This window comes from Jaculus jaculus, chromosome 16 (assembly GCF_020740685.1).
Source record: "Jaculus jaculus isolate mJacJac1 chromosome 16, mJacJac1.mat.Y.cur, whole genome shotgun sequence".
Taxonomy (NCBI): Eukaryota; Metazoa; Chordata; class Mammalia; order Rodentia; family Dipodidae; genus Jaculus; species Jaculus jaculus.
The window spans coordinates 1,101,473-1,115,294 of record NC_059117.1 but is presented as its reverse complement, the minus strand read 5'-3'; the positions used below and the strand labels follow the sequence as shown (position 1 = coordinate 1,115,294).

General features: G+C 38.6%; 1 protein-coding gene across 1 annotated transcript in view; it reads right to left on the bottom strand.

Moving 5' to 3' along the window:
• Amph (amphiphysin) overlaps positions 1-13,822 on the bottom strand; it is a 183,928-nt gene that overhangs the window by 45,874 nt on the left and 124,232 nt on the right. The window contains exons 6-11 of the mRNA XM_004668847.2: positions 11,688-11,795; positions 9,618-9,703; positions 5,432-5,507; positions 4,738-4,820; positions 2,412-2,550; positions 1,261-1,389 (exon numbers count right to left, since the gene is read on the bottom strand). Coding sequence (XP_004668904.2) covers positions 1,261-1,389; positions 2,412-2,550; positions 4,738-4,820; positions 5,432-5,507; positions 9,618-9,703; positions 11,688-11,795 — 621 coding nt within the window. The remainder of the gene's footprint in view (positions 1-1,260; positions 1,390-2,411; positions 2,551-4,737; positions 4,821-5,431; positions 5,508-9,617; positions 9,704-11,687; positions 11,796-13,822) is intronic.

Here is a 13,822-nt window from a genome sequence, read left to right as displayed (position 1 = left end):
GCAGGTAATGGTTTAGTTCTCCTTAAGACTGCTATCCCATGGGAAGTCTAGCCACAGACACATAATTTGCTCCAGATTGACAAATACGCAAGTCCACCTAGCCAACGGAGCTGCAAAGCCATACTTCAAACGCTTTGTAATTTATCAGACTCAGCATCCCATACAGATGACAGAAGAAAGACCATAACAGCTCAAAGCACTATGCCTGGTGACAAACGACCTTGAAAGGGGACTGCTCTACCCAGTGCTCCTGGGATTTGATTCTCTTGAGTTTATTGTGAATTCACTACCTTTGCTATTATCAATGGGGTCTTATTACAACTAGATATTAATTAGAGTCGTTACTGACATACTCATTAATTGCAATATTGTTTTAGTACTGCTTGCAAAATATAAATATTATTTCTGACAGAAAATAATATTGGCATGATTTCTCATGGAACTTTTAACTCTTAAAAGATGGTTTTGGTTGCAATAGGATCAGTTCTAGAAATAATGACTGTTCTTGAGTTCATAAGATAACCCGGCCATAAGCAGGGGCAAACTTTCAGGTGGCTGCAGGTAGGACATGCATACCCTAATATCTTCAAAGCAGGGAGAGCCCTGATATCATGCCCACTTGCCAAAATGATATAACCCTCTCACAGTCCCGAAAAGCAGAACCACTTAAAGCTATTCATTCTCTTTTATTTTTATTTTCCTATTCTGTGCTAGGAGTCAATACAATAATAGAAGATACAAACATTAATATTCACTGAAGTGCTGATGAGGTAGCCAAGTTGACAGGTTGCAGTGCCAGTCAGGGTTAGTATTTTCATTTGATAAAATATTAAGATTAAAATGTATATAATATTGTGACATGGAAAATGAGCAAAAAATTTTAGTAGCAGAGTCAGGATTACATAACAATTCAATGTGAATCGCAGGGGAAAAATTGATGTATACTCAGGGGGAAAGGGATAAAAGAGTACAGACCAAAGTATATTAGTGGTTAGGTCACCACGGTAGGAATATAATGATTATTAAATTTTTCATTTTTCACTTTTCAGTATATTCTCTAATAGTTCTAATAATTCTACTCAGTAAAATGTAAGGGTATTCAAATATTGTCTATGTTGGCAATATTTTGGACATACAAAATGTTAAAACAAACCTGAGTGACAGTTATACTGCTGGTGTGATGTCGGGTGAATACTTTAACACAACCTTAGAGACCCCCTCCACACACAAACACATTCCAGCTCCGTACTAGACACTCACCTGGGAAGGTGTGGTCACACTGATTTCTGGAACAAAGTTATCCTCAAAGAAATTGATGATGTTTTCCTGTTGAAGTTCCTTTGTCGGGGTGACCTTGGGCAGGGGTGGAACAGGAGGTCCTTTCCTTGTCTAGAAAATAGCATTTCAAACAGGAAGATAGCAAATACTTGTGAGTGACATGCAGAATTGTCACATAATGGAGTTACACAGACAGATTGGTTTCTGAGTGAAGCTTAGATATCTGTATAGATTCATGAATAGTAGATTCAGGTCAAGGATAATATCTAGTTAGAGGGCTTCTCAGAACTGATGAGTAATGATCCAAGTCAGAATTTCAAAACTAGAACAAGTTTTTCAACTGAATCAATGACAGACATCAGCCAACCATAGGTGGCTTCCACTTGATGTCCCACTCTAGTACTTTGTAATAAGAACTTTAGACTATTGCATGCAAATGTATGCATCTTTTTATGCTTCTCATAGCTTCAACCATGCTCATGAAAGCTTGAACTAAATGGGAACTTCCAATTTTCCTACATGAATATTAATTTCACTTTATGTAGGGAAAACAGGGTGATAATTTTTGTCATGAGTGTCTTTTGCAAGGCCCTTACTACTGGTTTTCAACCATCTGTTCCATATGATTTCATTGTGTAGCTAATCTATACTGTGGGTGATGGGAAAAACATGAAATGACCCCACATATCCCTATTGTTCTTGGAATTTCTTGTACTAATTGCCTAGAGCACCAGAGAAGAGGTGTCTGGGAGAAATAAGTATTAAATGGAGCTTTGAAAGAGAAAAGTCTTGTTTGGCAAAACTGGGGATTGAACTCAGGGTGCCTCACAAGATAGGCAAGCACTATACCACTGAGTATTCCCCACCCTCTCAAAGACAGGACTCTGAGATTAAAGACAACCCAAGTAAGTAGAAGATGTGGTAAGAAGATCTAAGAGATTCAAACACAAAGCATAGGAGGAAATTTAAATATCAAATATAAACAAGAAAAAAGAAGATGGGTTCTATAGGCCCATCTTCCCACTGTCTTCCCACTGTAATCTTTGAGTAATGCCCAAGAACTCGGGATTGATTTCAGATAAGCTAGAATCTTATCCCCTTTCTCTTCTCCCCAGCATACATGTTCTTCCTACCTGTGAAGGTGACCTGGGCCGCACTGGAGCAGGAGATGTGGGAGCTAGCGTGTGATTAGGGCTGGCTGTAGGACTGGGCAGGGGTGAAGGCTCCTCTGGTGGTGATGGTGTTTTCGCAATGCGGAGAGGACCTGAATCACTGGATGGACATGGATTGAACAAGGGGTCTTCTGAGATGTGGGACTCCTTTAATCACAGATTCCCCACCCCAGAACAATTCTGAAGCTTATTCAGACATCTGTATTCTAGTCCCCTCTTCTATGTTAATTCTGGTATTAGTAAATAGGATGCTGATGATGGTACCAGTTACCCCTCATGAGCCAGACCATGTTCATATGTCATGCCTGATCTTTACAGCAGCCTTACTTTGTCCTTACTTTAGTGGTATAAAATGTGGAACATTGAGAGGTTATAAAAAAAAAATTCTAAAGTGGATTTAAATTCAGGCCTTAGTCAAACTTCTTTTTCTTTCCAATATGCAAAATAAGTCTGAAAGACTTTTTCAAGCATAAGCTGAATTAATTTAGCCAGTTTCACTTTGTATATACAAGAGAATTATAGCATGTCACAGTCTAAAGAAAATCCCATTTTCAAAATTGTAAATTTTATTTTTAAAGGCATCTCAGGAAAAGCATTAATAAATCTTTTAAAGGACTCATTTCTGATTGATTACACTTGGAAATAAATTCACTAACTACTTCATATTACATCTTATGGAGCAATGACAACTCAGACACCTTGAAATGTGCCAGCAAACTATGTGACAGGCGAAATTATGTAGTGTTTACTTTCTGTTCTCGGCACTGTACCAGACACTAGAGAATACCTAAACATGATAACTAAGACACTGCTCAGGGCACATCCTATTCGCTAAGAATTTCTAAAGACTACAGGCAAAGGGAATAGAGTCTAGGCCCTAGAATGGGAGCAGAAAACAATAGCATGGTCTACAAAATCAAGGGCTATGGCAATTGAGCTCTTTGAAGGAGAAACACAGCATATTTGGTATTGTAGGCCAGAAATTGTGACCTCTGGCCAGAAACATCCCCAGTACTAACTCACCACTTGCTCTACAGAAGGATGTCAGAACTAAAACATGAAAGGAATGTTAGTTAAGTGGCCATGATATGAGTTTCTCCACACCTTATCTGATTCAACAATTCTGATATTTTCAGACATAGCTGCCCCTCTCATTTCCATGTCAGGGAACAACTCTTAATTCTTTAAAACTCTTGATTTTCACAACATCCAAAAGTCATTTTAATATTTGTGTTGCAGACATTTATTTCTATCTCAAGATTGCAATAACCATGTTGAAGTATTGGTTCTGCCATTTGAGTTATTATTTTAGGCAATGTCTTATCCACTAGAGAGAAAAGATACACTTACTGCCACTAAGGATAGTGGCAATGTCAGGGCCTACACATATGACTAATCCAAGGAGCAGGGAATGAAAAAGCAAGCTAATTTTAGGCATGGAAATACATAGATGTTGGCATCTGTATATGACTTGTGTATGGTATCATACATACATGTCTATTAGTATTTGCTCTGATTGATAATAAAGTGACAAGTATTGGATGTCAGGATTGTAACTTATGTTAGAAGTCAGTTGGTTCAATAGTGTCTTACTACTGCTATAGATTATTTTTTTAATGAGCTCTTTATCCAGAGAGATTATTGGGTTTTCTTAAGCAAAGCAAATTAACTGTAGAGGCATAAGATTAAAAACTGAGGCTCTTGACGTCTAGCCTGAGACTTCCTAACTTGAATTTTCTGAGTATATAACCCTGAAAACTATGGAACAGGTAGGATGGTAAAATTATTATAGAAAGCTGGTATGAAAACAAACCAAGGTACACAGTTCACCAACAGGCCATGGTGCCTTTATCTGTGGTTGTCATACTAACAACATTGATGTGCAAAGTGTTTGCTGAGTCACTGCCAAGTCAGAGGTGAGATGCCGCTGGGATCACCTACTTCCCTTCCCTAAGTGGGTAAGAATCAGCACTAAATAATCGGTTTGGGGAATTTTGTTTTCTTTTCCAGAGGAAGTCACAAGTAGAATTCTATATCTCTATTTCACACAATTACTCACAGGTCCTATGTGAAATGCGATGCAGTTAGCTACTCCTATTGTGACAACAAGGAGCCTCATGCAGTAACTTCAGGTGAAAAGTGAATAGAAAACACAAAGCTAAGGCCAGTATCACTCTGGATGGAACGCAGGGTGAAAAGAATCCCATAGACTGGCCCATCGACTTCAGACAAGCCAACAAACAGCACATTGTAGGTGTCTGGAAATGAGCCAGCTCTGAGGGCCTACCTGGGCGCTCCTTGAATGGTGAAGGCCTTGTCAGCATGCTCGTCCCCCAGCTTCGTCATCACTTCATACAGCTTGTGGCACAGCTAAGGGGACAGAGGCCACCTGTCTATTAGCTGCACGATATCCTGGTCACAATCCAGGCTACTTTCCCAAAGAAAGAATTCATTTATTGAGAAACTAAGAGTCTCATGAGGACTAGTGTGGTCTCAGGGAATCTGAAATTCAACATATGGCCCAAATTTAAAATAGTCAACAAAACCGAAATAAAGTCTAAATAAATGACATATTCACTGGAAGACAAAACAAAAAACAAAAGCTTGTTTTTTATCCTAATTCTACTAAAATAACCTTGACACCTCCGTTGAACTAAGAAAGCAACAGTCAGAAACTTAGCAGCTGAGTTACTATCTGCATATTTTGAGACCAATTTTCATCACCTTCAAGTATCACCTGAAATTTCAGCTTGTGAACTGCCTGAGAAGGAAGACAAGACTTTAAGGCTTTGGCTGGACCTTCAAACGCTAGGGAGAACTGTACAATTACCGTGAAAGAGCAGTGCAAAGACAGCTCATATTACCACCACTGCAAGACACATGCAAAGGCTTTGCCTTGGGTGATACTACACCACTTAATTTGTTTTCAGAATAAACCTTCCCTATATTATATTACACATGCACAAACAATTATTACTCACCACTGCAATTTCCTTGTGAAACTTGGCCTCAAGGCTGGACACGTTTTTGAAAGTATTGACATAAAATCCAACTCTCCTACCATATAGAAACACACAGAAGGAGAGACCATTGAGCAAAAATAGATCTGAATGGCAATGAAACAAATTAAAACCAGGTTTTCTCTGCATACTTTTGAATAGTGCAAGGTAAAATAAAATACCAAACTATGCTTACTTGGCTAATATCCTACTGGATAGAAAAGTTTTTTGACCCAGGGCAGAGCCTTTTCTAAAACTCAGTTAACACCCAGTCAGTCAGGTAACAGTGGGTCTACTGTCAGGACTGCCAGAGAGCTCAGTTCTGACTCGCAGATCTCGGTGGAAACTGAAAGCAGGGTTTCTCACAAGGTCTAGGTAATGCCAGCAGCGAGACACACGGGACCACCATTCCCACGATGTGTCCACATTTTCGGTATATATCTTGAAAGACTTGGTTATTTTCTTAAGGTTTGGAGAGACTTTATTAGATGAAGAGTAGGAAAAGAAGGAAGTACTCCTGCTATGATGAAGCAGGAAGGGGGTGAGCCCATATGGGAGTCAGAGTCTCCCCCTCCATTCTAGCCCAGCTGGGCTGGGGTGGGGAGCGCTGCCAGCAGAGGGACCTGGCGGCTTGGACATTAGGAGAAAAGAAAGCCAAGAAGCAGATGGAGCTCATTTTTGTTTCCAGAAAGCATAGATGACGTAGGTTCACCATTACATTTGTGGGACTCCCAAGTCTGTGCAGGACACTGAAATATGGAACCAACAGAGTAACTCTAGTTGTTTAACAGAAGCACACGTGGGTTATCATTAAACAAGTAAAACCTCAAGCCACCTGTCTCAAACTTGTTTATAAAGGGAAGTCCCAGGAAGTGGTATTTTGGAACAGAACAAAAGCCAATTTATCCTCATTTTAAGTCCTGAAGAGTAGGCACAACTGTCAGATACAGATTCATTCTTGTGATGCCAGGAAAAATTCAGTCACTAACTTAGGACTTTGGGGACTTAATATTTTTGAATCTATCCAAGTAATTACTACTAGAATTCATTTTATTGCTTCAATGGCATTTGGAAAAATTTCTATAGCATCTCAATTGTTTAATTAGATCTTAAATCTTATTCAAAAATCAAATATGAGCCAGGTATGGTGGCACACACCTTTCATCCCAGCACTCAGGAGGAAGAGGTAGGAGGCTTACTAATGAGTTTATGTTACATTCATATTTACATGAAAATATATTTAAAGAACAAAAAAGCAAATTATAAAATCATGTGTTAGTAAGTTCCAAAAGGAGAAGGGTATAAGTGCCCAGCTGCAAGCATATGCTTGAAAGGAAAACCAGGCTGCCAGAAAGAAGGGATGAGACCTAAGTTGAAATTCAGATGAGAGGGATATGCTAGTAAAATTGGTTGGTGATTATATCTTTGATTTTATTGGGTTTTTTTTTCACTATGATAAAATTCTAATGAATAAAAAAGGCAAAATTTGATTAAAGGGAAGGAACTGGATTGAACTAAAAAGGACAAAACATTTAGAGCCAGAATCATGAATTAGATTTGTTTCAATGGTATCAAAACCTTGGCATGTGGGCTGGAGAGATGGTTTAAGTGCTTGCCTATGAAGCCCAAGGACCCCAGTTCGAGGCTCAATTCCCCAGGACCCATGTTAGCCAAATGCACAAGGGGGCACATGTGTCTGGAGTTCATTTGCAGTGGCTGGAAGCCCTGGCATGCCCATTCTCTCTCGCTCTCTGCCTGCCTCCTTCCCTCTCTCTCTCTCTCTCTCTCTCTCTCTCTCTCTCCCCCCCCCTCTCTGTCATGCTCAAATAAATAAATAAATAATAAACAAAAAAAAAATCCTTGACATGTGAACTGAGAATAGGAACACTTTTCCATCCAATAGTAGCCCACAGGCATGCCCTTTGTTTTTAAATGCCTACAAAGTGTTTCATTTTATAGGAAATTCTGACAAATATTTTGTTCGGAATAATCAAATGTTACTGGAAAGAGCATGTACTATCAAGTAACATCAGTCAGTGATAGTTTGAGGTGCTTATAGAGATTAGTAGAAAACAAATAAGGTTTATATTTAATCCATACTAAAGCAAATAGCATGTATTGGTCTCTTGGTAACTTTAGCAATTTCTCCAGGACATTAACTCATGATTGTCCACTGGCAATTTACCAGAGGTATTACCAAATAAGTGGATGTTTTGAACATGGTGGCCAGTTGAATAAGTAATTATGCTGGAGATCACAAAAATTCCTTTACAGAAAAAAAAATGAAAAGAAAAATTATCTTATCTATGCAAAACATCTTTATTTTTTTCCAGTACTGATGATTGAACCTAGGGTCTCAGACATGCCCATCAGGTACTCTATTAACTAAGGCACATCACCAGCCTGAGGGATGCTAATAAATCTCTGGGGAACCCTGGCTGATTGATGAATATCTTCTGTGAATATAGACAATGATACCAAAGATGCATGTAAAATATTTAGATACAAGTACTCCATGAAGTATGATTGCAAAAAAGGTAATATTTCTTTAAAAAGTCACATAATTTTATATAATTTGTGATATTTATTTTATTTTTATGATTAAGTATCATGTATCCCAGGTGATTTCAAACTAGTTATGTTGCTGAAAATGACCTTGAAATTCTCATCCTTATGCCTCTGCCTACTGAGTTCTCAGATGAGAGGTCTATGCCAACACTCCTGACATTATGCAGATCTCAGGATCAAAGCCAGGGTTTTGTGCATGAGAGGCAAGTATTCAACACTAAACTAAATCCCCAGCCTCTAATTTATAATTTTAAATAAATATGAATGAGCAAATAAGTTCAATTTATACCTACATATTTATCAAGTCTATCTGGCTACTCAATTTTTTTCCTCAGGAGAGAAATCCTCTTTGGGCACAATACAGTAGTGTTTTGTGCAGACCACAGAGCTATCAAGATGGAGCATCTGAAAGAAAATTTGTATAGGATGAAGCTGAAGAAAAGATGTGAGGAAGACATCAACATAAAAAGTATGGTGAGGTTTAGATAATGACACCAAGAAGACAGTGGTGATGAGCAATCCAAAGACATACTAAAATGTCATAGCTGCCTCATTTGACAGTGTTTTAGTTCCCATACTGGATTACTCCACAGCTTTGGGGCCTGGAAGCCCAGAACCAAGGTAGTAACAGAGAAATAGAGAGGTGGTAGGAGTGAGTCAACTAAGATGAGTAACAATGTGATTTTACATGGGTAACATTAACAGGTTGACATTGTAGTGGACAAGTCCTGCAAGCAAGTTTTACAGCTAACTAACTAAAATTTCAACCAGTTATATCGTGATTTCACAAATAAACACTTTTTCTATTATTAGCCAAAAAAATAAAATAAAAATAAAATAAAAAATAAAAATAAAAACAGCATAACTAGAGATAAACACAGAATTAACAAACTCAAGTCTATCCCTCAAAATCTTTATAGTTTTGGAGGATAATAGAAAGCTCTAGAATCCATATGTAGAAAAATTTTTGTGACAGCCATCTGGTTGGAAGCCAGGGCTAGAGGACTTGACTTAAAGACACACAGTACTGCAAACACAATTCTATGTATGAGCATTGATAGTATACATGAACTGATAAGCCCAAGGTCTCACTTCTGCCAACAATTTATTCATTCTCCCATGAAGTAGGGAAAATAGAACATATTACATAAAAATAAACTTAATGTCATGAGAAATGCAGAGTTAAAAATTCAAGGCTTAAAACATCATAGCAAGAAGATGAGATGAGTTCTAACGGGACCAAGAAGTCCTGTTAAAAGCCGAAAAGGTCTTGCTGTGGGTTTTAAGATTAAAGGCAGTTGTTCTAATTCTTCTAATTACAATTTTAGTCCCCATCTAAGAAATATATATGGGTCTAAAATTATAGTATCCAAAACGAGTAGCTGAGATATATGTGGATATTTAAATTAAATAGAACTGGAAGAAAATAGATTGAAAATTCAGTCATACTAGTCATGTTCCAACAGCTGCCATATTGGAAACTGTATATAGAACTTCTATTGGGAAACACTTATATCACAACAAAGGCAAGATAAGGGATGTTCATGCTTCATTACCTGCTAAGAATGACATATACAACTAATACAGAAGCTTTTTTTACCTTGACCACAATGATGGTAACTCCTCTTGTAAGTCAACATTAAACTCTTCAAACACTTTCTGTGCTTTCTGAAATTCCTCTTCTGCCTAGAATTGACACATAAAACATGTTCACATACACAAAACCAAAGCTCTTTCTATAGATACAAGAATTATTCAGTATTGAATAGGAACAGCCATTTGATAACCTACGAGGATTCAAGGAAAGACATTCTTAAAATTCACACTATTTTTTTTATAGTAAATATGAACCTGGGCTGGAGAGATTGCTTAGCGGTTAAGGCACTTGCCTGAAAAGCCTAAGGACCCAGGTTCAATTTCCCAGGACCCATGTAAGCCAGATGCCCCAAGGTAGCACATGTATCTGGAGTTCACTTGCAATGGCTGGAGGCCCTGGCATGAGTATATTCTCACTCTCTCCAATAAATAAATAAAATATTTAAAAATATGAATTTATCAGTTGCTATTTTCTTCCCTTTTTTGGCAGATTCATTTATTCTACAAAAATGTTTACTGCCTATAATATAGAGATTTCTACTGTGGATACTATTAGGGATGATCACCTAAGAAAGTTCAGTTCAGCAGGAAACAAACAATTATGAACAGTATTTTTAAAAGGGACATAAAATTTGTAAGAGAACACATTCTCTGGGAAAATTGTGTAAAGTAGAGAGAAAGCTCCACAGAATGGAGGTTTAATTGAATCTTGCACAATCAAAAAAATTTTGCTAATGAAGGGGCTGGGGATGCCATCACACTATGAAATGGGTGTGGTCCTCAGTCTGGAACTACAGCAAAAGCTGGGCTCTGGCAGCCATGAGACCTTGCATGAAGAGCAGCTGTTGTCACATGTGGGCTGAAGGTTAATGCCTACAGGGTCTGCTTAAGGTGCCTTTCTAGAAGAAGGAAGGAGGCAGAGAAAGACTTGAAAGTAGGTAGGATGGAAGGTAAGTAATGACCAAATTGTGAAGGTCTTGTGATGTCCCATCTCTGCAGCCAGGGAGAATGGTTCTTGAGTTACAGGAAATGGAAAGAATTTTCTCAGTGCCATGGGTAAATGTCACATACTTTATGCAAAGAAAGGCTCACTATCCCAAAGCTCAGTGGTCATTTATACCAATCATAACAAGTGGCAAGATGCCAAAGAATATGCAATTTGTTGACAGCATATGTTCTCTGCTGATTCAGTCTGTGTAGGATGTTCAGCCAGGGCCATTTTGGCCAGTACCCCTTGTTTATATTTGCATCGTATTGTCTAACACACTTCTGGCCTTTCTGTCCACTTTACAGGTCTTACATGCTGAGAAATTTGGATTCCTTTTTCTACATGGGATGGGACCAATTGTAGAAGGTGAGCAGCGGGGACACAAGTGTAGACTTGTGATGTAGAAACAGTATTTGGTGGTTGTGTATGGTAGATAAGATTAGAATCCCAGGATGTAATGGGTTAGCTGGCTTCTACAGACTGCTGACATACATGATAAAAGCTACTGGCATGGGTTTTCTAAAAGAAAATTAATGTTATGCAAACTTAGTATGGATCTGTACTCAGACAATCAGAAGTTATGCTTGAGAATTTCAAGCCTGGCTTCCCATCTGAGTCTACATTTTAGCAATGTCTATAGATCACACTGTAGAAAGAAGCACAGAAATAACAACTCTTACAGTCTTTGATAATGTGACATTACAGGGAGACAAAGTTCCTTCTGATCAAAATGTATAAATTATAGCCAGGCATTGTGGCACACGTCTTTAATCCCAGTATTTAGGAGGCAGAGGTAGGAGCATTGCTACCCTGAGACCACATAGTAAATTCCAGGTCAACCTGAGCCACAGTGAGACTGTACTTCGAAAAACAAAAACAAAGTGTAAGTTGGTCTCATGCATATGAAATAATTTATAACATGAAAAATCTTACTTTAATTAAAAGTAATAAAAAGGGGTTCCGAGCACCATGTTTCAGTTTAAATTCTGTCCAAATTCTAGTGTTCCTTGAAAAGAAAAAGGTTTAATTTTAAAAAGCAAAACTGCTACAAGTCCTAAAATATGGAGCTGTGGGACCGATTCCTACCTTAGAGATCCGACCCTCATCCTTCCTTTTGGAACTCTGCAGGGCTTCCAGGTGGTGGCGGGCACTGTCATAGTCTACCAGCTTCCTGCTGCGCTTGGCAATACGGTTCTGCCAACAGGGAAACACAAAGATAGTCAGAGTCTCTAATAAGCTAAAGTCATACGTGCCCTCCTTGCTCAAAGCAGTGGAAATGTAGATGACAGTAAGAAAATGACGTCAGCACAGCGGCTGATCAGTCATTCTTGTTGAAGCCATTAGCTAAATATCTTCCCTCCTGATAATAATGGGGTCAGCCTTGAACACCTAAAGACCAGGAAACTTCTAGAATTGACTTGATGGTGCAGGACTACTTAGACTCTCCATTGGCCTTATAACTCTTAACACATTTTGGTTTGGTTTTATAATAACAACATACTAACAGTAGTTCCAAAGAACAGATTTACTGACCAAGGATCTCAGTATATCTCATCCCTTTGCTCACCATGATGTGTCCCACTGTGGAATAGCTAGTGCCTACCATACAAAGAGACTGCTGATGGGCTAGCTCTTTCTCATGGCCCCAGTGGATGCTATGAGTGAATTAGGGAAAAAGCACTCTCTTGCAAGTAAAAATGAGGTGATCTCTGGCATGAGGAGAGAGTATAAATCCTTGCTCATCTACAAGGGCATTCTCTCTTACTAAGCAAAATCTTTAAGCTACTTAAGGAGGGAGCATGAAACACTCTTTCCCATAAAGACCAGCCAGGATCCTCAGCTTCCGGAGGAGGAACAGAAGGAAAACCCAACTGGTTCAGGGGGAGGAATGGAAAAACTTCTGGTTATTAGGATGTAAGTCAAGATAACTGCTACACACAGATGAGGAGAAAGAAAAACTCAAAATTTTCTGTGCCCAAGAGCTAAGTCCTTGCAATTGAGCAACAGAAGAAAACTCCTGCTCATGGCCAATTATGTATATGAGGCAGATTTGCTTTTGACAAGTTTGAAAATTAATAATGATAGGTATCTGGAGTCAGGTATTTAGTCAGGGGTACAGGCCCAAAAGAATAACCCTAATGATAAGTCCAGAGAACAGAGTCCTGAGGCCAAATTCCAAAATTCCCAAATCACAATGATGTTGGCTGTCCAGTAGCCTTTGAGCTCTTGTTTCTTTTCTATTAAGTCTTGTATGCATACAAAGTAGTCAATTCAATCCACACTGACTTGAGGCCTAATTTACATCCCTAAGGAGATGTTGAATATCCTTAATCATTAGAGAAATGTAAATTAAAACAGCTATTAGATTCCAACTTACTCTAGTAAGGATGGTAATCACTAAAAAATATCAAACAACAATAAATATTGGAGAGGATGTGGGGAAATAGGAACCCTCATTCACTGTTGATAGTAATGCAAACTTGTACAACCACTATGGAAATCAATATGGAGACTACTAAAAAAGATGAAAACAGAACTACCAATCAGACCCAGTTATTCTCCTACTGGACTTTTACCCTAAATGCTCTATGCTTCACTACAGAAATATTTGCTCAACCATGTTTATAGCTGCTTAATTCATAATAGCTAAGAACTGGAATCAACCCAGGTGCTCAGCATTGGATGAATATATAATGAAAATGTGGTACAGTTACACAAAAGAAGTCTACTCAGCAGCAGGGGGTTAAGAAAAGATACAATGAAATTTGTAGGACGGATGGACTTCGAATAGATCATACTCAGCAAACTCCCACAATCATAGACAGGCAAACGCTGCATGTTCTCACTCATCTGTGGGTCCTGACCTAGATGAGCTGGAGTTCCTGACAGGCATACCTGATAGGCAACTTGAGGCCAAGGCAGTAGGTATGGCAGGGCTTGTGGGGAGGAGAAAGGGTGACTTGGGGGAAATAAACACAAAACTAAATCCCAAAGGAATTAGTACCATAGAAACCTTTTTCCTTGAAAGTAGACTAAAACATTTAATCCTCAACAGAAATATGGGGGAGAATCTGGAAAGAAGGGCCCTGGAGAGGGTGGCATGAAGCGTAACCTCAAAACACTTGGCTCTGGCCTATAACTCCCAGTGCCAGAAATTAGTTGCTACACACATTGAGCTGTTGATCAGAGTAATCTACAAGGTCCTCAAAAGGTAAGAATTG